This window comes from Trichomycterus rosablanca, chromosome 18, assembly GCF_030014385.1.
Source record: "Trichomycterus rosablanca isolate fTriRos1 chromosome 18, fTriRos1.hap1, whole genome shotgun sequence".
NCBI lineage: Eukaryota > Metazoa > Chordata > Actinopteri > Siluriformes > Trichomycteridae > Trichomycterus > Trichomycterus rosablanca.
The window spans coordinates 6,588,295-6,614,000 of record NC_086005.1 but is presented as its reverse complement, the minus strand read 5'-3'; the positions used below and the strand labels follow the sequence as shown (position 1 = coordinate 6,614,000).

Below are 25,706 nucleotides of genomic sequence, written 5' to 3'. Positions count from 1 at the left end.
ACTAGTGGTCTCATACTTTTTATATTTTATAGCGCCCATTGATTATATTCTTCCTGACATTGGCACGGGGTCATCGTTTCACACACTTTTAAATAGGGATAGTCACACTAGATTTTTTTTTATCAAAAAACATTTATTTGACAAATGTTATGGGTTCCAATCTTTGTCACAGAACAGAAACAGTCACAGGAGTTAAAATGCCAAGCCTGTCATGACAAACATGTCCTTTACAAGTGTATGTAAACTATTGACTTCGACTGCAGTCTAAAAATGTGTTATCACAGACAAGGAAAATAATTTTAAATGATATGTAATTGGGACAAGACAAGACAAACCAATTGATTGAGTAATGACATTTTGTTTTATATTGCATTGATTTATTTCGTGTGTTCATTCAAAACAATCACATACATCACCGTGTACTGGCAGACTGAGCAGGTATCTAGTCTCCTGCTTCACTCCAAAGCCAACGATGCAACAGTTTGTTGAAAATACTCTGACCGTTAATCATTTTAACCTTAAAATTTCATAATGTTTGTCATTCCTGAGAATTCCCAGCGTATTTTTGCAGCCTGCACTCACTTCACCTCCGTCTGAGAGTTTGCTTGGTCTTCCTTTGCTTTGGTCTTGTAGTGCTCCTCCGAGAGAGCCCGTAATCGCTCAGCAGCCTGCGGACACACAGTTGGCAAATCAATTGTGCTGGACTGCTTTACATTTACGTAAGCCCTAAAAAACTGAGGGCTAACCAAATAACCACTGGAATGTCCAGTGAAAAAACAACTCCACTGTAAAGTGAAAAAAAAACATTGAAGTGCCTCTTTCGCCCAAGGATATTGTTGAAACCCCGCTCCAGAACCGTCTCAATAAAGTCAGCAGACATAGCAACAGCACTACATAACACACACAGGCTCACAGTGCCCAATGATGTGACTGCCTGAGTGGTATTCACGCCTAGCTCGTCCAGGAAACAAGCAATGACGGGCTTTGATGTCTGAGTTGGGGAAGAGTTACAGTCTCCTCTCGCTTTCCTCGGAAGAGTGATTAAATAGCCTCCAGCCCCTGTCATTTCCTGATCCAATTTCTTTGCCGTGTCACACTGCTTAATTCCTATGCCACCCGCTGCTCTGGCAAAATTTGATAGTGGCTAGAGCGGCTGCTAACAGAGGTCAGTCTCATAAGCACTGGCCAATCTGCATCTGGGTTCTCCACGGGTCTGTACCGTTCACTAAGCCATAATAAATATTATAGCCCATTAAATCACCCCAAAGGTGAGCCTTCACATAGAGAAGCCAAATCATTCCATCAGGATATTGCTGCATTAAAAAATAAAAAGGCACCTTCTATATTACATTAAGGACCTCTGCTACTCCCATAATGCCCTGCTGTAACAATCATATGTACACATAAAGGCATTAACTATCTGACTAAAGTTCACAGTATTTTATCCTTCACACAGAGGCTGGACTGGTTCTGAGATGTTACATTAATTAATTAAGAGGTAGTCAGCTGAGACTGGTATGTTAAGATTTAAAAAATTGTGGATGCCCCTGCGTTCAGTAGGTACTAGTTTAGTTCTGATGGTATAAGGGTACAGAGTTGAATAATTGATGGGTGGTGATACTGAGATTAGTGATTGCTGTAGAGGTGTGTTGGGTTGCTTGATTGGTGTGGAGGACTTGGACAGGTACTAATATGAAGGTAATGAACTGGGTTGGTAGAATCTTACAGTGGCTGTTTGCATTAGGTTAAATGAACAGATGCATAAGGGTGTGTTGATTCAGATTGAGGAGGTGTTTGCTAAAAGCTTCAAATGTAAATGACATGGAGGTGATGGGCTAAATAAGATTGATTGGGTAATGGGTCATAAAGCGCATGGGTGGGTACAATAAATCCTTAATAAATGTAGTGACCTGGGGTGGGTGCTCTGTTTGACAGTCTTTGGCTGGATGTATTGAATGGGTTGGGTAATTGGACTGAGGGTATTAGGTTTTGACAGTGTCGTAAAGAGGTTTGGATGGAGGTACATGATTGTGTTTTGTGATTGGTGTGATGGTACTGGGTTGGATTGTTGTGTGATGGGTGAATGATGGTATAACCGTACTGGGTTGTGTAGAGGCAGAGTCACACAGGTGATACAGTTGGGATGAAGGTCTTGATATGGTTAGAGGTGGGGAGATAACAGGCCAGTTTAACTGGTGTGTGATTGGTGTGTAGGAGACTGTTTTAGGTAAATAAATGATATAAATAGGATTGATCCTGTAGTAAGGCTCTTGGTAGGTAGAATAAATCATGTGGCAATGTGTTGGGACTGTTGTGAGATGTTTTGAGTTATATGTTGTTGAGTGATTGGGTTGGATACACAATGTGAATGTATTGGGTTAAGACTGATATGGAGACATCAAGTGGGATTGAGTAAAATGTGGAGGAGGTACTGGGTTAAGTTTTTGGCACTGATATGATGGGCTAGGTGATTATCACTTTAAAGAAGGTGTATTGTGGTGGATGTTTTGTGACGGTGTTGGGCAAGTGGGTGATACTGAAAAAGCAAAACATCTGTAGAGGTGGTGACTTAAGATGGGTGCTCTGATTGACAGTTTGGGCTGGACGTATTGGATGGTTGGGTAATTGGTCTCAGGGTATTAGATTTTGACAATGCCGTAAGTAGGTTTAGGTGAAGGTACATGATATGTTTTACTGTTGAACTTGTGTGTCTGCGTAGGGACAGTGGTAGAATCTTAGCTCTACCATGTTGTTACTGTTGGGACCTTGAGCAAGGCCCTTAAACCTCTTGGCTCCAGGGGTGCTGTACTATGGCTGACCCTGCGCTCTGACCCCAGCTTCCAAACAGCTGTGATTTGTGGAAAATAATTTAATTGTACTGTACACGTGTATATGTATATATGACAAATAAAGGCATTCTATACTGGATCGTGTAGAGTCACACAGGTGAGGTAGTTGGGATTAAGATCTTAAGTTGGTTTTAGGGCAGGAAGATAACAAGCCAGTTAAAATGGTGTGGTGGTGTTGGGATGGGTGATTGGTGTGTATGTAATGAGTAAAAATAATTCTTGGTGTTGGACGAGGTCAGGTATTATGAAGGTGCTGATGGCCTTCTGTCTAATGACTAGTGTAGAGTTGATGGACTGCTTTAGGGGGTGGTGTGTGGGTTGCTGCTCTGAATGATGCAGTGAGGCAGTCAGGACCTCTGTGTCACTGACAGACACTAGAGGACTGACAACAACCAGATGGGAATGTCTAATTTGATCAAGTTATCAATCATTGTGACCAAAAACACATCAGTCAGAAGCTAAACATTACAGCCACTGGCCCTGCTGTGAAAGAGTCAATTTGAAAAAGGGATGTCATGGAGAGTAGGAGGGGGAAAATGGAGGACTTAAATTCAAGCTTCTCTGATATCTGGACCAGAGAGGGTCATCTAGCATGCCTCGTGCCAGACAGGAGCTGTCAGGCTGCCAAGACATGTCAGATTATTGGCCACGTTAAAGCAAAATGTGCTGAAACATTGAGGTTTTTCAATTAGCTTCTGGGCACCTTTTAGAACAAGTAATTAAGACTTAGATAAAATATCAATAAATCTGTAAGGCATATAAACCTTTTTTGTAACTTTTTATAATCTTGTGCAATTTCTGAAGTATTTTAAAGTTTAATACAAAAGCATTTGGTCCAACTTATGATGCTACATCAATTCTGCTCAAAATGACAGTAATTATTCATATTTTGCCATCTATGCTGTTTTAAAGAAGGCACCCTGACTGTTTCACTGTAATTTACACAGGGAGTGAAGGGTGCAGGTAAACAGAGATACCAAACTAAAAGGAAAATTAACATAAAGTATTTTAGTAAAGAGTAGGGCCACAGCAAAGTGTCACTCTAAAATCCCAATAAACGCCTTCAAAACATTACCTTCATGTGTGGTATGTGGGGATTTTTCTTTGCAAAACAGAGTTGATTGCACTTCTTGATGTAGCGGAGAACTGTGCTAAGTTAGAACGCTTTTCCGAAGTTCATTTGCGCCCATATTTATCTCAGTAGCATGACATTTTCTCATGCAATGCCCACTGAGGGCTTAAGGGTTACCCATACTCAGCCGTGGTTTCCGGCCTTGCCCGACACAGACTTTCTTCCTAAATCATTTCACAATATTATGTACAGTAGATGGTAATTAATTTTTGCAAATGTTCTTTTTGAAGCACGTGTAAAAACACCTTAGGAGAACTGACCTGTTCAGGCGTGAGGTCGCGCTGCTCCTGTGCCAGCATCTCATAGCCCACCATGAACTTGCGGACAGTGGCCGAGCGCAGGAGGGGAGGGTAGTAATGCGCATGCAGCTGCCAGTGGCTCATATCTTCCTTCAGGTAATTTCCTGTTGGGGCTCCTAAACACAGAATATGATTTGTTAAAATGTATGTTCATGCTACACATACAGCAGCAATCGGGAGCTAACGAGCTGTAAGGAAATGTAAAATGCATACAGCTGTACTAAACAATATGTCAACCAATTATTGTCAGTGGCTCGGTGGGTAGCACTGTCGCCTCACAGCGAGAAGGCCCTGGGTTCGACTCCCAGGTGGAGCGGTCCAGATCCTTAATGTTTGGAGTTTGCATGATTTCCTCGGGGAACTCCGTTTTCCTCCCACAGTCCAAAGACGTGCAGGTGAATTGGAGATACCAAATGACTGTGTTTGACATGATGAATCTTGTATAACCAGTAACTACCTGTCCTGTCATGAATGTAACCAGAGTGTGTAAAACATGATAAAAATCCTAATAAATAAATAACAATACTCTTGTCGTTAAATCACACCAGTGTTTTGTCATCACAGCCAAGAAATTCATTAGCAATTCAGAGCAGCTTTTTTTTGGAAGGGGGGGATTCAGAGCACCTGAAGAAAGTCCATGTACACATGGGAATGCCATGACTAGTCCACACAGACAATAATCAAAGTTAAACCTAGGTCTCGAGAGCTTGGCAACATCAAGGAACAGAAGCACACCCATAGCATGATGCTGCCACCACCATGTTTCACTGCCCAGATGGTATTAGCCAGGTGATATACACCGATCAGCCATAACATTAAAACCACCTCCTTGTTTCTACACTCACTGTCCATTTTATCCGCTCCACTTACCATATAGGAGCACTTTGTAGTTCTACAATTACTGACTGTAGTCCATCTGTTTCTCTACATACCTTTTTAGCCTGCTTTCACCCTGTTCTTCAATGCTCAGGACCCCCACAGGACCACCACAGAGTAGGTATTATTTGGGTGGTGGATCATTCTCAGCACTGCAGTGACACTGACATGGTGGTGGTGTGTTAGTGTGTGTGTGCTGGTATGAGTGTATCAGACACAGCAGTGCTGCTGGAGTTTTTAAACACCTCACTGTCAGTGCTGGACTGAGAATAGTCCACCAACCAAAAATATCCAGCCAACAGCGCCCCATGGGCAGTGTCCTGTGACCACTGATGAAGGTCTAGAAGATGACCAACTCAAACAGCAGCAATAGATGAGCGACCGTCTCTGACTTTACATCTACAAGGTGGACCAACTAGGTAGGAGTGTCTAATAGAGTGGACAGTGAGTGGACATGATATTTAAAAACTCCAGCAGCGCTGCTGTGTCTGATCCACTCATACCAGCACAACACACACTAACACACCACCATACCAAGAGCAACCTACTGGCACTTTAAGAGGCCCCAGCATAAGTCACTTGGTACTTTGTATGATGACATTGGGTCCTTGTTTTTGAAGGTACTGAGACAGTATAAATATGGTAAAACATGAAATTTTGCACCATGAGAGTCAATTTCATTTGACATAATTCGACATAATTACAATTAAGCATTTAAATTAGTGAATCGTTTTTAAAAATTATGTTTTTAACCTTGCAGGCACTTTAACAGTTGATAAAATCAAACAGCTGGCTATTCCCTCCCGCTTTTTTGCTCAACGATGTGGAAAACACATCTGACTGACGATGTTATCCAACGCGTCAAACCTATCAGTGCTGTCAGGTGCAATAATCTGACTGGAAAAAAGCAGTTCAATTGTGACATCACTGTGGTAAATCATGTAAACGGTTCAGTGTAACAGGACAGATCAAAGCTGACATGGTGAAAACCTAACAAAGCAATTCCATCCACGGGGGTCTAGTTAAAGCCCTAATTAACTACACAGCTACTCAAGCAGCAACAGCAAATATCTGCCAACTAGGGGCATACAAATTCTCGTAAGGCTTCACGGTGCATATTAAGTTATAAACTGGCCATGAGAACCGGTGGTTTGGCCCCAGTCCCAGCATGCTTATCCCCATAATAATGAATGAAAAGCGTATTATGAATGTTAAATATGATTCACCCTGTCTGCCCTAATAAAACACTGTTAATATCCTCCAGTCTGCCCTAATAAAACACTGTTAGTATCCTCTATTGACATTCTCTCTCTCTCGCTGTCTGGCTGGGCTAGCTCAATTTCAGGATTGTCATTGGGTTCTGTACAGACTGTTATCCTCTGTACACACACATGCTCAGAAACACACATGTACACACACACACACACACACTTGATGGCTAAGATAAGACATCTTAAATTTCTATCTCCTCTGCTGACTTTTTCTGGTTTGTATTCAACTGTGTACATTTCTAAGCCGATTGCTGGATGCTGGCCAATTTTAAATCCATCCAGAAGAAATAATTTGGTGCTTATCTTCACAAATTCAGTGCCTACAGTAATGTCTCGACCTGTAATAACGTTTGGCACATCTGCCATGCATAGCAATTGAGTTCATTTAGACTTGAAAAGCGACATAACAGAGCTACATTTTCAGTCATTGCGGTGGTCATTAAAATGGCATTCTGTGTTGTATTGGGAAAAATCACTTGTTATATTAGTCGTGTAAAGCTATTTAAATAGTTCTTGTTTGATTGGTTTATTGCAAACAGCTGAAAGTTTGTACATTTCGCTAATAAACCTAATTTGCACTGGGGGTTGAATTTTGATTGCGGCTGTATATGAGCCAGGAGACGAGAGCTGAACTGCAAATTGTGTGATTTATTTTGCTCCCCCAGTGAGTTTAAACAGCTCGGGGCTACAGAATCCGAATCGCGGTTACGATGCTACAGCAGCCTAACTTGACTCGACGCTCCCCACGCATGCTTTGCTTTCTACTTAACAAAGATAGACAGATCTGCTGAAGGTTAACACAGTAGCGCAATTCACGCCTTTACTCATCCGCTTCTGGAGAACGCACAAACCATGGTTAGGTGACAGCGGTTGAAGTTTATTAGCCACAAACGTGTTACTTGCACAACAGAGCTGGGAGCTAATTAGCGCTTCTCTCCCTGGTGCTTCAGATGCCTTTGTGCTACTGGTGACAAAAATTAAGGAAAAAAAAACTTGTTTTTTGCTGGAATTAATGAGCACTATTGAAATAGAAAACAAGGCCTTTTTCACAAAAAGCGACTTGAAGTGACATACTTAATTAAATGCAACTCTCCCAGCCATCAGCGGCTGAATGAAACTATCTTCTGCCGACCAATTAGGACAGAGGGGAATGAAACTGTGGGGGGAACAAAAAGATTTGGAGAGACTTTGAGGAAAAAGGGCAAAGTGTGAAGTGTAAAGAATGAGTAATGGAGGGAAGTCTTCATAAGTAGAAGGGAGCAAAAAGCCAGAACAATGGTGTCTGGAAATAGAAGAAAAGCTTTTGAAAAAAAAAAAAAAAAAAAAGAAGTATACATTGATCAGCCATAACATTAAAACCACCTCCTTGTTTTTACACTCACTGTCCATGTTATCAGCTCCACTTACTATATAGAAGCACTTTGTAGTTCTACAATTACTGACTGTAGTCCATCTGTTTCTCTACATACTTTTTTTAGCCTGCTCTCACCCTGTTCTTCAATGGTCAGGACCCCCACAGGACCACTACAGAGCAGGTATTATTTAGCTGCTGGAGTTTTTAAATATCGTGTCCACTCACTGTCCACTCTATTAGACACTCCTACCTAGTTGGTCCACCTTGTAGACATAAAGTCAGACACGATCGCTCATCTATTGCTGCTGTTTAAGTTGGTCATCTTCTAGACCTTAATCAGTGGTCACAGGATGCTGCCCATGGGGCGCTGTAGGTTGGATGTTTTTGGTTGGTGGACTATTCTCAGTCCAGCAGTGACAGTGAGGTGTTTAAAAACTCCATCAGCGCTGCTGTGTCTTATCCACTCATACCAGCACAACACACACTAACACACCACCACCATGTCAGTGTCACTGCAGTGCTGAGAATGATCCACCACCTAAATAATACCTGCTCTGTGGTGGTCCTGTGGTGGTCCTGACCATTGAAGAACAGCATGAAAGGGGGCTAACAAAGCATGAAGAGAAACAGATGGACTACAGTCAGTAATTGTAGAACTACAAAGTGCTTCTATATGGTAAGTGGAGCTGATAAAATGGACAGTGAGTGTAGAAACAAGAAGGTTTTAAAACCGCTGCAGTATTTGCTCACCCACAAAACAACAATTGTATTACATTTGACATTTTCGGCATTTAGCAGACGCCTTTATCCAAAGCGACTTACATTACAATTACAGTATACAGTCTGAGCAACTGAGGGTTAAGGGCCTTGCTCAGGGGCCCAACAGCAGCAACCTAGCAGTGGTGAGGCTTGAACCAGCAACCTTTGGATTACTAGTCCTGTGCCTTAACCACTAGGCTACGACTTGCCCCGTATTATTAGATCATTTAAATGTTCCACTGACAACCACATGACAAATACTGATTGATTGACCTGTGCAGAAAATCCAGACACTATTCTGTCTGTCTGACCTGAAATAAAGAGAACAGGATCAGGCACAAGTGGACAGAATGTCACAGCCGTGAAGAGCAGCGCTGGAGAATGACTGAATAAATGTGGCTGCTGAAAATGAATGCTCTTCTATTTGAGCCTGCAGACGCATAAGTGAAAGCAAATAAGACAAATAAATTGACTGTTTCTCATGCCTTCTAGGCAAGCAGCAATCCTGGCTTCTCCTTATTAGTGTTCCACTGGAGGTCAATTACCCGGACATATTGAGAAAATAACTTCTGTTTTAACTTTCCTGACTGTGGCCCGGCTTTGTAAACACAACCTAATGAAAATAATTCAAGCCCATCTTGGTTTGAGACTTAAAATCCGGCATCTCTGTAACCCCCATGCCTCCCCCAAGGCTGGTAAGGAACACCCAGAGATAGACAATATCCCTTTAGGGAGGACTAGTCTATAACATAAAACCATAGAAAGAAACCTTGACTACGTTATGACAGACTGTGGATGTTCTGGAGTAGATTTCTGCAACTGTTACTTTCTATGGCTTTTTATTATTACTATTAAGTTAGTGTTTTTTTTATTTCTATTTAAATGCCACTGGTATGCCTTCCTAATTCCTCTTTAGTAATGATTGTCTATCTACAAATAGGGCTAGTACAAATGCGTAAGCATGCAGGTGCATAGAACAGTGGTCTGTTTGCCATTGTTGGGACTAAAACTCAAAGGGAATTTGTACAGATGGTCTGATGTAATCTAAAAAACATCAACGATGTTTCCCAAAAGTTTAAAATCCGAAGCTGGTGAAACTGTCCACTGTCAGGCGAGCTTCAAATCACTATAAGCAAAAACAAAGCTTCTACTGCAAAATCTACTTTTAAGCTGACACAGGAAGAACATGCAAACCACACATCCACACAAATAGAAAATCAAACCAAGTTTCGTCTTGCTGTGAAGCGTTAGTGCTACCCACAGCGCCTTCCTGCCTTTGATATATTTCCAAAGAACAAACAAATATATTTAATAATTATTCAATAAAAGGCAGTGGGAAATAAAACAGACAAAACGATTAAAATCCCAAGATTTCAGAAAATTTATGTGAACCTTTGACCATAACTGTGTCTAATAACAGCTGGTCTGTATAGACCAATATATCACGATGGATCCCTGGATATTTAGCTCAATATCTTTCCCAGTGCTTCTCCTGCCTCTATGAGACTGTTGAACATATTCATTTATTCATTCTGACAGGTTCATATTGGGTAAACCTCACTGGAAGTCATTTTAAAACACAGTTGGAAATAAACATGATGTTGCTCCAGCTGAGTGAATGGGGCGAGTATTCTCCCCACTGTTTGTTGATTTGCTGTGCTAGCAAAGCACAAAGCAGATAGTTTACCATGAGGGAAAGTTCGACCGGGCTGAAATTCTGCATCACCTTCTGTCTAAGTCCAAGTATTGCTTAAAACCAGAATTCTGTTATAGAAACCAGGCAGATCAGCACTGGAGAAACGGGACTGTATCAGTATTTAAATGGATCCGAGTTGGCATTGGTTTAATAGCTGTGTAAGGCTAATTTCCTATGCCTGACCGCCTACTTAAATAAGCCTGACTTGGACCATTATGGATGTCAGCATCACTTTTATGGGGATAATTCATCTGCCAGCGATGAAATGGCCTGTGGATCTAAATGACTGAGAGGTTATGGTGGGGAAAAGATGTGACCCGGGGTAAATGGAAATTCGTACGGACAGACGCTCATAGGAGAAAACTGTTTCACATGATTGTGGTGTTTAAGACTAATCAGGTGCAAATAATGGATTGAGATTGGACCTACAAAGGCTGTTTAAAACTGGCCAAAATGAAAAGAAATATGTTAATACGGACTGTATCTGCACAATTTAAATGTATGTAAAACTTATTTATTAATGATAAGACCTTTTGTGGCTATACAAGCCTCTTTTGGAAGGATTTTAGAATACATCCATAGAAGAAAATACAGCATTTGTGAATCAACATTCCAAAATATCCCAAAATTGTTGTGTAATCGTCAGAGTTTTTAGCCAATTGAATCATTACTCAAACTTTGGCCAAGAAGAGCTGACTAGCATCAACCTCACTGGGCACGTCACTGACTGCTTCTTGCACACCAGGCAGCGGTGGATTCTGTCGATTCTCATAGAGTAATAATATTCACTGTAACATGAACTCTCTGTAGTGTGGGCTTAGCATCATCAAAAAGTCGGGGTCTGTTTAAACACTATCTTGCAATGATGACCCCATACAAGCCCAGAACCAATCCTGGGTATGAATGTGAGGATTCAAATCACATAACAGAACAACTTGTAACCCAGTTAAGTGCAATTACTGGTACATTCCTTGCATTACAGCAAGAAGGTCCTGGGTTTAATCCCCAGGTGAAGTGGTCTGGGTCCTTTCTGTGTGGAGTTTGCATGCTCTCCCTGTGTCTGCGTGGGTTTCCTCCCACAGTCCAACGACGTGCAAGTGAGGTGAATTGGAGAAAATTGTCTATGACTGTGTTTGATATTAAACTGATGAATCTTGTGTAACCAGTGATTATCTATCCTGTCATGAATGTAACCAAAGAGTGTAAAACATGACGTTAAAATCCAATAAATTAATAAATACGGGTACAGCCCTCATCTAGGGTCCACTGAAAAACTAAATTACTCCCTTTATGAAATCAGCAGGACTGGCAGCAGCAAGCCAACGTTTCCACAAAGTGAAACTAAAACCACAGAAAAGTTAACTGAAGAATTTCGACTTAAGCTAAATCTGGCAGCTACAGTCTCTTGTGAGTTTACAACAAATGGCCCTGTATCCAAAAAGTGTTGGTGACCTTTTGTTTTGTGCGCTGCTGAGAAACAGAGCATCGTGGGGTTGTGTCTGGGGATTCAAGCGTTTCCCCCGATGGACAAAATGCAGTCGCAAGTGATGCAAGACTATCAGTGAGGTTTCTGTGGGTAAGCGGACAAAATAAAGGTCTTCCTCATCGTTCTCCATTACACTGAAGGTTATCTGGTGGCACAGGGCTGCTTCTTATCTATCATGTGAGACCACGGCCTTCCTAACTCCATCAGCCCCCATAGCCTTACACATTTGTTTTTTAGTTTCCTTGTTTAAAGCTCCGTTTCTTATAGTTTTACCCTGAGATAATGTAATGCTGCTGTCTTTGGGTAATGCCTCAGATAAAGCTATTATACTTATCTGAAAGGTTTTTCTGTAAACACAAATAGGAGAGAAGAAAAAAATACGAAGCACAGTCCGAGCATTACGGTTATCACTGTGGGTTTCATAATTTGCATAATAAAAGAAATACACAAATAAAACAGAAAGCTTTATTCAGCCTTAAGCATTGTTTACACTGTAGTTTCTTACAAGATCAGCATTTGCCATACACTATAATGCCAAGTATTTGGACACCTGACCATTAGTTTGTTGGACATCCTATTTCAAAAACATTTGGTATTCAAAATAGAGCTGCCGGTAGAGATGTGATCTTTTCAGCTTTACTACTTTATAGCTTCTCACAAGATTTTTTAAATGCTTTTGGGAATTTAAGCCCATGCAGTCAAAAAAGCATTTGCAGGTCACTGGACTTTCTTTAAACCAAACTTTGAAGAAACTTCGTGTTTTATAAAGTTTGATATGTGCTCAGGGGCACGGTCATGTTCAAGGTGAAAGATGAAAGGGCCTTCCTTAAAATATTACTGCAAAGTTAGAAGCATATCATTTCTTTTATATAATTATTTTCTACATCTGTGTGAAAAACCACTAAGAATCCTAATATTACTCTGTTTAATGCCAGTGCAAGTTGTAATAGTGTAAATCACACTCCTAGTAGACTCTGAAACACATTCTCTGGTGCACAGTACCATACTTCTTGACAGTCTGATGGTCATTTTGAGGTTTGCTAGATGCCAGAGAAACACGACTAATCAAGATGCACAGCACCAGATGTAGTTTGGCAAACATGATAAATGCCTGGTGGTGTTTAATGATGGTTTGTGTTGTGCCTCGTAGCCAGAGGCTATAAAACTTAATGCTTTAGCAGGCCAGGCTATTTCAGAGAATTGTGTGCTCGCAGTTTGGTTGCATTTGTTTAAGGCAAGGCAAGTTTATTTGTACAGCACCTTTCATACACACTGGCAATTCAAAGTGCTTTACATAAGGAGAAAAAATTAATTAAAAGCATTAAAACATTCCTGAGATCTAGAACCTCAGAAAGACTTCTTGCAAACATTTAGTTACAATTAAGAGAACATGAAATTCAAACAAGAGAGATAAAAAATTAAGAACATGAAAAACTAAAAGAAAATATAGTAAAATATACCCTACAATTTAGAGAATATGAAATTAAAACAAGAGAGATGCACGTTATTATAAGGGATTAATTACACATTTTAATGGGGAAATTACAATACTAAATACTAAGACTATCCCACAGACTGACAGCAGACAAAGTAACTTATACTACCGGTCGGCTGACCCTGTGTACACTGTACTCGTGTATATGTACAGTGTATCACAAAAGTGAGTACACCCCTCACATTTCTACAAATATTTCATTATATCTTTTCATGGGACAACACTATAGACATGAAACTTGGATATAACTTAGAGTAGTCAGTGTACAGCTTGTATAGCAGTGTAGATTTACTGTCTTCTGAAAATAACTCAACACACAGCCATTAATGTCTAAATAGCAGGCAACATAAGTGAGTACACCCCACAGTGAACATGTCCAAATTGTGCCCAAATGTGTCGTTGTCCCTCCCTGGTGTCATGTGTCAAGGTCCCAGGTGTAAATGGGGAGCAGGGCTGTTAAATTTGGTGTTTTGGGTACAATTCTCATACTGGCCACTGGATATTCAACATGGCACCTCATGGCAAAGAACTCTCTGAAAATGTGAGAAATAGAATTGTTGCTCTCCACAAAGATGGCCTGGGCTATAAGAAGATTGCTAACACCCTGAAACTGAGCTACAGCATGGTGGCCAAGGTCATACAGCGGTTTTCCAGGACAGGTTCCACTCGGAACAGGCTTCGCCAGGGTCGACCAAAGAAGTTGAGTCCACGTGTTCGGCGTCATATCCAGAGGTTGGCTTTAAAAAATAGACACATGAGTGCTGCCAGCATTGCTGCAGAGGTTGAAGACGTGGGAGGTCAGCCTGTCAGTGCTCAGACCATACGCCGCACACTGCATCAACTCGGTCTGCATGGTCGTCATCCCAGAAGGAAGCTGACGCACAAGAAAGCCCGCAAACACTTTGCTGAAGACAAGCAGTCCAAGAACATGGATTACTGGAATGCCCTGTGGTCTGACGAGACCAAGATAAACTTGTTTGGCTCAGATGGTGTCCAGCATGTGTGGCCGCACCCTGGTGAGAAGTACCAAGACAACTGTATCTTGCCTACAGTCAAGCATGGTGGTGGTAGCATCATGGTCTTGGGCTGCATGAGTGTTGCTGGCACTGGGGAGCTGCAGTTCATTGAGGGAAACATGATTTCCAACATGTACTGTGACATTCTGAAACAGAGCATGATCCCCTCCCTTCGAAAACTGGGCCTCATGGCAGTTTTCCAACAGGATAACGACCCCAAACACAACCTCCAAGATGACAACTGCCTTGCTGAGGAAGCTGAAGGTAAAGGTGATGGACTAAACCCAATTGAGCACCCGTGGCGCATCCTCAAGTGGAAGGTGGAGGAGTTCAAGGTGTCTAACATCCACCAGCTCCGTGATGTCATCATGGAGGAGTGGAAGAGGATTCCAGTAGCAACCTGTGCAGCTCTGGTGAATTCCATGCCCAGGAGGGTTAAGGCAGTGCTGGATAATAATGGTGGTCACACAAAATATTGACACTTTGGGCACAATTTGGACATGTTCACTGTGGGGTGTACTCACTTATGTTGCCAGCCATTTAGACATTAATGGCTGTGTGTTGAGTTATTTTCAGAAGACAGTAAATCTACACTGCTATACAAGTTGTACACTGACTACTCTAAGTTATATCCAAGTTTCATGTCTATAGTGTTGTCCCATGAAAAGATATAATAAAATATTTGCAGAAATGTAAGGGGTGTACTCACTTTTGTGATACACTGTATATACGACAAATAAAGGCATTCCATTCTATGAATTGGAAGGCATTTGAGTTGGACCTTATTAACCAATATTAGTCCTTGACCTCTCTAATTACTGATTAGCTAAATAGAAGTAAATCCGTTCAGACCTAATGTTCTATAATGTAGTGGAATGCTTTCAACATGCACATACGGATGTGATGTTTGGATGTCCACATACTTTTGGCTATGTGAGGTTTATCTACTCTAGCATGTTTAATTTTATACAATCAAATGGTCATTTTCATAGAAAGGTAATTATAATTAGAATGGAATATGTAGCTAAAGGGGCATCATTAACTATGTTAGTTCATGCATCACTGCACAGTCGAAAAAATACGGTTTTTTTAATATGCTGTTTGTGTCTGGGTCTTTTATTTATATTTCTCTCTTTGATGTTTCATAATGTGGTATGGATTCAAACGGGCTTGCTCTCACCATGCTTTTTACAATTTAAATGAATAAAATACTGCAGGTGGATTTGTGGATGGAAACAGGGGCAGGATGTCAGTCAGTGTAAAAGAAGGTAAAGCATGGTCAATCTGATGCCGATTCTGTTAGATATATTAGGCAGTGAATCATTTGTGTGAGGTCAGCTGACCTTGGCTTGAGAGTCGGATGCAAATCCTCCGCTGTGAGGGCAGATGGAGGCGGACATAATGGACGAGAGAGGGAGGAAACAGGTTGAAAGACATGGCGGGGGTCATTAATTGTAGCCTGAATGTTGTTTGTAAAAAGGGCAGTGTGGAGGAGAGCACAGTGAACATCTGAGGTTACCTGTACGCTAAAAACCCAACAGGGTACCTTCATCAAAACAAGAAATATGAACTCTGAAAACTCTGAAATGACCCGACTGAGTTACACTTTACTACTGAATGCAGTGCTTATCACACTGTGGAGCATGTGAGTCAGTGTTCAGGGTGAATAAAGCAGAATGGATTTTAACTTAATATTTTTAATATTTATATAACATTTTTTACCTTTAGTCTCAGAGAAAGTCTGAATTCAAAAATGCTAAGCACTGTAAACAAACAAGCTGCTTCAAAAGATAAAGAGACCAAGTAAAAGACAAACCAATTATACAGAGAGTCTCTCATGTTGGGCAACAAAATATGCTTCTCATCAATTCAGTATCTGTAACGTAGCTCAGGTGCAAAATAAGTTCGGAAGTAAGCCATGTTGTAGTCCTTCTGCATTTTTGGCTGGCAGAGGAGGCAAAGAGGTGCAGATGATTTCTCTTTCACAAATCTGGCAGGTAAACCCGCTTTCCTCTGAAACCGTGATGCCAGGCTTGGTCCAGTCCGGTTTTCTGCTGCCATATGAGGCCAGCGTACTTAGCTCGCCTGGTGTTGTGGCGTTTTCGGACCTCACATGTTAATATGTAATCAAATTTGACATAGTTGGAAGTTTTCAGCATCAGTGGTACTGAGAATTACACACCAAAGATCAGTATCAATGTAAAGGGATTATTACTGTTAACAAATCTCTTTTTTTCATTTATTTTATTTTCATCAAATGCTTTAGCCTGGTCAGGGTCTTGGTCATGGTTTCTGTTTAACAGTCACGTTTGTGTAGCCGTCTGGCCAGCTGATAGCAGTGCTGGAATTAGAGTTTTAATAATTTATTACAGTATTATGAGGACACATTGATTTTCTAAACAAATTTACATTTTTACATTTTATGCATTTTAGCAGACACCTTTATCCAAAGCGACCTACAGTACTGTGACAGTATACTGTCTAAGCAATTGAGGCTTAAGGGCCCAACAGCAGCAACCGGGCAGTGGTGGGGCTTAAACCAGTGACCTTCTGATTATAGGTCCAGTACCTTAACCACTAGGCTACAACAGTCTTTAGGTACAAACCGGCCGATAGCACTCAGCAAGTCATCATCAAGATCATCAATAAATCGACCTAGATTTCATAAAGATTCCATTCACGTGTCACCAAACACACTGATTAAAGCAATAAGCCACGAGAGGCCGTACGTTACTGTGATTTTAGCACAGGGATGACTAAAACTTCTTTCCCCGTGCTAAAATCGTAACAGTAACGTACGGTCTCGAGTGGCTTATTGCTTTTATAAAACGGCGGTCAACATAAAATATAATAAATACAACAATGTTTAATTCATAAATGTATTTATTGTGTATAAACTTACAATAAAGCATTCTTCCGCGACGCAAAATAGTTCGATTAACAGTGTTGCTAGGCAACATGAGGGCGAAAATAACATTAAATTTTTCTTTTCAGTGGCGTATTAATATGGAATGATGTGAGGTGGTCCTAGGTGTGAGTTTATCGGGGATTTTACAACGGCTTCGAACGCGGCTCAGCCAATCAGATTTTAGGACCGGAACTATCCGTTTTATAAGACTAATTCCTGTACAGCTCAAGTTTTCATGACCTTTGCAATGAATCATCATTAGTTTCAGAACATTTGAAATCTTTTATTGATTTTCTATCCAGATGTTTATTAAATTAATTCTGCTCTAATAAGAACTGTGGTTTGCAGTCGTTAAATTAATTAAAATGCGACATTGAAACCCTCTCCTTTTATTGAAGTCTGTGAAAGATATTTGACTGATGACTTCTCCTTGCAATTACTTGCTGAATGAATAAAGGGAAAAAGTGATAGATGGCTGATCTGGCAGGAATAATCACAGCTAATAATTTTAATAATAGACGGAGCATAACCAAGACAAAGAATCCAAAACAAGATTATTGTTGCATTGTTAGGAGAGAAGTAAAACTGATATGAGAGGCGTGAGAAGCATGAACCAATTTGTACTGAACAAAAGCAATTCACCAGACGGGAGAATAAAGGCAGCATTCATTTAATTCTGAATGTCAGTGAAGGGCAAGTGTTCTTTGAGATAATGGACTTGTTTTTTTATTTATATATTTTATTGTTTTTGAGACATTATATTAGCACATTTCTTTGTGAGAAAGCAGAAAACAGCCTCAACTTGCCTGCTGTGAGACCAATGTTCAAATTCTACAAAACTCGTGCTTGTAACATAATAAATATGCACAGATCTCTCAACATGAGAAGCTACATGATGCACTGTTACCCATCTTTTTGTATCCTTCATTGGAATAAAAGCAAAAACTACAGCATAGACCATTAAAAAAAACTTAAAGAGAACTAAATCAAATAGTAAGTCTACTTCTACAACATTAATGTACATAAAATAAGGATGTTTACTAACCTTGGAGACTTTTTTTATTGTATAATGTATTAGAAACAAGGAAAAATGACAAACATAACACAGATCATGCCATATATAACACAATCATGTGTGTAAAGTGGAGTAAAACCCAAATAACTAAATAACTAAATATTGTATTATGTACTGAACACATATAGACCCTGCCATTGTTTTTGTCTCCAATTCTGACACCAATACCACTATATGAAGTGCACTAAGGGATTAGTAACTATTAGTCTTTTTCATCCAAATTAATATTACATATAGTTACCTGCAGATGCTTACCTTGCCACTGCGCTACCTTGAGCATTGTGCACCACACATATTTACCACTTGTTACTGTGCTCAAAGTTTGCTGCTGACCTTTTCGAAGCGTCGCCAGTGAGACTAACTGTTAATATGATGTTGACATGACCAAAGCTCAGACATGGCAGAGATAAAGTGATTCTCGCTGTTTCACCAAACCCAGAGCTGTAGCCACTAATCATGCCAAAATAGTAAGTGGTGCGTAGTAATATGCACCCAGTATGGCGAACGAAGCACAAAATGCTAACGCACACGCCCTAACACATGCCATCTCCAACACATGTGACGTCACCAGCTAACTCTTGCTACCGGCAGATTGTTTTAGAGATTTATCATGCACAAAAAATCATTCTATTCTTCTTCATTCCTTTACTGCTCAGGTCAGCAACAACAGCAGTTTCAGTTAATTTAGATTACATTTTCTCATTAATTACTAAAAGACCAAGTGACAACAAGATCGAGAAGGAGCCGATTAGAACAAATTATAATGGAAATAAAACTACACTTTTCTTCTTTCTTTCTTTCTTTCTTTCTTTCTTTCTTTCGACTGCTCCCATATTTAGTAGTGGCCACAACGGATCATTCTAGTCTGCATAGCTGATTTGGCCCAGTTTTTAAGCCGGATGCCGTTCCTGACACAAACCACTATCACTGTTTAAAGTCTGTACCCAGATATAACAGTATGGTTACAACATTTTTCTCCTAATTCCAACAAGGAATTTCTCCTAATTCCTGTTTGTAAATCTGTTGCCACCTACACAACCCCCTGATCTGATCAAGGAAAGCCAGATCACCACACTCCTTCTCCTGCTGTGTGGCCGTTTCTTACTACCTGCCAGTGTCGTGTTTCCACACAGAGCTGTGTCATGCACAGAGAGCCATGACAGGCTCCATGTGACGCACAGGCATCCGGACAAAATCACATATCTCAGAAGCAGTAGGAAGAGACCCTATTCGACCTTTGCTACTTCAAACACGACCAAATGTATTTGTGTGAACACCAAGCCAGGTCGGAGGCCTTGTGAGTTTGAACACTGCAGTGGTGTGCTAGAGCGGTGGATGACTGCGCCACCCAAGCACCCTGGTTATGACATTTTTTAAATCAGATATTATGGTCGAACCTGTCCATCAAATCAAACTAAACAAGTTATTTAATCATGTTTCAGCAGACACTTGTTAAACACTCTGCTGTCTGAATACAAATCTAGTGAACAGCTAATTCTTCTTGTTCTTTAATATTTATGAATAGACGAACATAACATGCTTGTACTCATTAATAATTAAAGGTTTCTAAATTTTCATCCAACAGCTGGAATTACAGGCCTTACATGTGTCAAACTCAAACGTATTCACAGTGATTTCAAACACACTCACAGTTCAAATCCATGCCTGTGGAACATGAAACAACTCAAAATGATTAAAACCACAACATAAGAGCAGAAACAAAGTATGAAAGTGAAAATCCGATGAAAGCACAAACATTAGATCATTATTTCTACAGTAAGAAATAACTCAAACATAAAAAATTAAACAGACTGGCGAATTATACGAGAAGAAGTGTTCTTTTAGAAACTAGATCAGGACAGACGTGATCAGAGGCAGAAAACTGAAATGCAGCATTTAAAAAAAATCATGGGACTAAATATTTATAAAGACTTAAAGATTTTATTTTTTTAAGTTTAATTTGCAAAATATTTGTGAACATTTATAGGATTGTTTCCTAATCCACCCTTTCTTTACACATTTACATTTATTACATTTATTTTATTTTCCTTCCTTATTATTCCGCCATCAATCAGCCAGCAGAGGTCGCAGTTGCATCAGTCATGAGAGAGACCCTATCTGGCTTTATGCCCCACCCCTATCTGAACAACCAATCGTTGTTCTATAGGCTGCTCAGCCCAGCCGGCAGGCAGAGCTGAGGCTCGACACGATGTATTTGAGATCCCAGCTCTGGTGTGCTAGCGTGTGTTTTTACCGCTGTGCCACCTGAGCGGCCCCCCATTTATTAATGTAATCATGGAATGATTTATTTATTAATTCATTCACAGTTTTTAGGATTTTAACGTCATGTTTTACACACTTTGATTACATTCATGACAGGACAGGTAGTTACCCTTTACACAAGATTCATCAGTTCATGTTTTTAATGTCGAACACAGTCATGGACTATTTCGTATCTCCAGTTCACCTCACTTGCATGTCTTTGGACTGTGGGAGGAAACTGGAGCTTCTGAAGGAAACCCACACAGACACGGGGAGAACATGCAAACGCCACACAGAAAGGACGCTTACCGTTCCACCTGGGAATCAAACCCAGGACCTTCTTGCTGTGAGGTGACACTTCTACCCACCTTATTTAATTCCTTTTTCTCCTCCTGCCCATTCACAAATTTTCTCTATTTTACCATTTTTACTTACTGTTTATCCTTTTGTCCATTCTTTTATTCTTGTTTGACTAAAGTAACCACCATTTGGTGGTCGGGGGTCAGTTGTTAATTAAGTTCTGCTTGTCAGTCACTGAAATTAAAAAGACACTATAAAACATAGAAGAAGGTAAAATAGTGTTCCAGGTTTCAGCTGTGTGAGAGCTGTGGTTCATTTTAAAGCTCTAATAGTCACATGAAGCCATAGTGCACATCCAAAGTGCTTTAATATTCTGTAAGTCATGGTGTGCACTAAAAGTCCTGCTCGGTGGAGGACGTTTTATAGCCCCATTAGAGGTAAATGATGAATGTGGCCAGTTCTTTAGACAAGGTGTTAGCTATTTTAAAGTCCAGACACATGTGGACATGTCTAGAAAAAAAACACAATTCTTTTGAATGAGACAGTGGTGAATGAAGGTGGCCAACTGAAGCTACGCTCTTCAAAGCAGAAGTGTCACAGACGTGTCATTTTGATAAATTACTTCCCACATGGAACACATACTAATATTGGTGAAAGCTGGGTAAAAACAATCAGGTTTGACAGCCTGAGAAAAGCTATTTAGTGAAGCTATAAACAGTCTGAAATGGGCTTTTCTTTTGATTGTGTGGGATCGGTTTCAAGAAATACAACCTGGTACTCACAATACTGCAAAAATTAATAAATACATACAGATCTAAGTGCTGTCTGCCCAACGGTGAGAATCTGTAATCAGAAATGCTTTCTGTGCTGCAAGCCAAAGTCATATGATGGGCATTTTTTTCTGACAAGTTCACTATATAGCCCAAACTATCTGGACACCACTCCTCTCCTTCCTAAATCCAGCTGTGTTAGCAACACCAATTACTAGCAGGTGTATAAAAACAATTGGACTAAATAAATGACATGCTTTCAACTAATGGCAAAAACTGTGGCTAATTCAGCATGACTCTATCCCTGTTCACGAAGCCAGGTCCAAAAAACATTAAGAAATGCAACCTGATACTCTATTATGCGAGGTTTTTGGGCCAAAGCTAATCTCTGGACTGAAGGACAGTGTATAGTGTAGAGTGCCCATAGCATTGGTATCTCACATATGTATGAAGGTACCATTGACAGGATTGTATGTTTGGATTTTAGACATCAAAGCCATCAACGTAATGTCTTTTCCCGGGACGTCAATGGCTATTACATATTATTGCATGTGCTTGACTGGCCTGCCTGCAGTCCAGACCTGTCTCCTTTTCAAAATCTATGTTGAAGTCAGACAGCAGCTATAACAGACTGATAAGCAGATTAAGTCTTGTATTAAGCATTAATGAGCAAACATTCGACTCACAAAACAGCAACAATTAGTTTCCTCTATTAGTTCCCAGAAAATTAAATCTGGTAATTAAAAGGAAAGCTGATGTAACAGAATGGTAAACACACCTCTGTCCCAATTTAGTTTGTCAGTGAAAACACTGGAATTCTTTTCTTTGTACCTTTGCCAATTAAATAAAGATTCAAGACAATTAACGAACCATAGATACTTGTTTTTATTGCATTTTTATGGTAATAATAACAATAATAATAATTTCAAAATGTAGATTCAGCCTTTAACACAATTTTTAAATGTTTTGGCCAACATCTTCATCCATGTTCCATAAACCTCTGGTTCATATTTAGCATGTCATTGACTTCCTGTGAATCTTTACATAAAACCACATGTGCAGATCCTGACAGAGATGTGAATCCAGTTTGAAAATCCCTGTATGATTTATAGTCGAACTGAAGTTCTTCTTCTCCATCATAAACAAACAGTTGATGTAGAGTTTTGTCACGGAAGCTGAACAGCTCTCGCTGTGCTAAAGGCCGTCTGTGGCACTTAAACTTGACAAGTGCATAAATTAAAAGCTGTGTTATGTAGTCAGTAAACATAAATAGCAGGTAGTATTATTCAGTAATTCCTCCACCTGCTGAGCACCAAAGCAGCTCTCAAAAATTCCCCTAGATCATACTGAATTTAGGCTGGTTATTAAGTTTCATACGGAGAAAAGAGAATGACATTTCCACGGATACCTTCAGGGAGTTCTAATAGAGCAAATGATGATATGATTAATGACGTGTTGTTTCAAATTGTGTGCAAATAAAATAATCCACATAATTGGCTAAGCTGGTTTTTCACTGCCAGACACGATTGCAGATTTAAGCTGCCTAGTTTTGAATTTAAAACACAGTGAACGCTGGTCAGTAACCAGCAAACCAGCATTATTAAAAATGGGAAAAATTTTAAGGTTAAGGAACTGGATCAGTGATCAGAAGGTTGCTTGTTTAAGCCCCACACCTGCCCAGTTGCTAGTGTTGGGCTCCTGAGTAAGAACCTTAACCCTCATTAGAAACACACCATCCACACCTCTGATATGGCTTAAAATCAATAAATAAATCAATTCTGGACAATACAATGTTAGTCATCACCAACACCTACTGTTATAATTTTTTTTTTTTTAATATTTTCTAATTGGAAATATTTTATTGTTGTAGTTAAAACAGTCAAAAAATCCAAACTAATTCATGTTACTCCTCTGCAATTCCAAGCAGCTTTGTGGGTGGATGCAGATCTATGACAGTAATTTAATATGCCAGTAATAAAAGTTATTATGGGCGTTCATTATTTGGAACTGTTACGACCACCACTTAAACCACTTTTCATGTGGTCATTCAGACAAAGTCACATCAGCAGTTTAATAGTGAACATTTTTTATGATTATTTTTCCCTGCATGGACCTATAAAGCTCTTAAATGGTTCATCTGATTAGGTTTAAAGGCTTTTAAAACTACCCGTGCCATTTTATTCAACGACATGTTCCCAATTCCTCACAGTGCAGTTTTCTGCCTAGTTACACCAGTGGTCATTCTCAAGGACTTCTTCTGTGCTCATCTGACTTTAGACTCTTCTAGTGATAAGCATCCAGATGTAATAAATTATTTTCTAACAGTAGCAGTTTCTCTGATAGTTGAATAAAGCTAAGTTAAAAGAGTTGTGAACCCGGTAAGGTAAAACTTGTAAGGTTACATTAGATGATTCACTGATTAGCAAGTATCACACCCTGTGGTCATTAAGTGGAAATGTACGCCTTTTACAGCTTCATTAATATGCCTGTGCTAGCGTACGGTCAGATGTTTTGCTGAAAGATCATGAACACAGTGGATAGCATATGGAACACACATAGAATACATTCAGTGTTCTGCTTTCACATAATCATTAACATGAGTATGATTACAGTTAACATTTAGCTGACACGTTTATCCAAAGCGACTTACAGTATACAGTCTAACAAATTAAGTGTTAAGGGCCTTGCTCAAGGGCCCAACAGTGGAAGCTTGGCAGTGGTGGGGTCTGAACCAGCGACCTTCTGCTTACTAGTCCAGTACCTTAACCGCTACACTATATGGCCAAAACTATTTGGACGCCTGACCATAAACATTGCATTTCAAAAACAAATGGTATTAAAATAGAGTGACCTCTATGTGATCTCTCTGAGAAGGCTTTCTGTGGGAATTTGTGCCCATTTAGTCAAAATAGCATTTGTACAGCTGGGCACTGATGTCTTAATTAATGTTCCAGTTCATTCCAAAGCTGTTCAGTGGGACTGAAGTCAGGGCTCTGTGCAGGCCACTGGAGTTTCTTTTAGCCAACCTTGCTTTGTGCACATGGCACAGTCATGCTAGTACAGGAAAGGGCCTTCCCTAAAAAGTTTGATGCATATTATTATTATTATTTTTAATGTAGAATAGAATAGAATGCTTTTGTTTGTCACATATACAGGTGTACAGTACAACAAAAGTCTTTCTTCGCATATTCCAGCTTGTTTGAAAGTTGGGGTCAGAGTACAGGATCAGCCATTGTACGGCGCCCCTGGAGCAGAGAGGGTTAAGGGCCTTGTTTAAGGGCCCAACAGTGGCAGCATGGCAGAGCTGGGATTTAAACTCTCAACTTTTCAATTGATAGCCCAAATAATTGATAGCACTAGGCTACCACTGTTCCATATTTATATAATTTGTCCCATGTTTATATAATTGATTTATTACACCTGTTTGCAATTGTTGTGGCTGAAACATTAATTAGAAGTGTCCCAGTACTATTGTCCATATAGTGTATCTATTCATTTGATAAACTAAAGTTAAATACAAGTTAGCGGCATTCAAGATGCCAACATTGTTGGTGACGTAGTCTACCAGGTCACGAACATTTATTTAAAACGTTTAAAATAACCAGTTTCCGCTGCCTAGGTTGTTCCCGCCAGGGACCCCTTCGCCCCCGCTCTGTGCCCAACACACATTGCACCACACCCTACTCTGGATCTTGCGGGTGGTGGGTCCACATGATTCTTCCACGTTGCCACTTCGGGCTGAGCCCGACCAGGTTACGTGGACTGCCCAGCCACCAGGCACTCGCCCTCGGACACTACCCCCAGGCCTGGCTCCAGGGGTAGGTCAACCCCGGTAACCCTCTTCCGGGCAGGGTACACAATACCAGGCACGGCCAACTGGCAGGAGGCCCCGGGGTCGACCCAGGACCCGCTGGAGGGATTACATCTCCCAGCTGGCATGGGAACGCCTGGGGATCCCACCAGAGGAGCTGGTAGAAGCGGCAGGGGAGAGAGATGCCTGGGACTCTTTGCTTGCACTGTTGCCACCACGACCCTGAATGGATAAGCGGTACACATGATGATGTTTAAAATAAAAAATATCTTCTAGTTTTAACTAACAAATTTGGACAGAAACCTTTCAAATCAACTGGTGTTCATTGATCTTTTGAATCCCTCAAA

General features: G+C 40.3%; 1 protein-coding gene across 1 annotated transcript in view; it reads right to left on the bottom strand.

The window, feature by feature from the left end:
- Positions 1 to 25,706, bottom strand: part of galt (galactose-1-phosphate uridylyltransferase) — a 97,664-nt gene continuing 71,958 nt past the window's right edge. Inside the window, exons 10-11 of the mRNA XM_063014159.1 lie at positions 4,242 to 4,396; positions 1 to 668 (exon numbers count right to left, since the gene is read on the bottom strand). Coding sequence (XP_062870229.1) covers positions 579 to 668; positions 4,242 to 4,396 — 245 coding nt within the window. The 3' untranslated portion in view covers positions 1 to 578. The remainder of the gene's footprint in view (positions 669 to 4,241; positions 4,397 to 25,706) is intronic.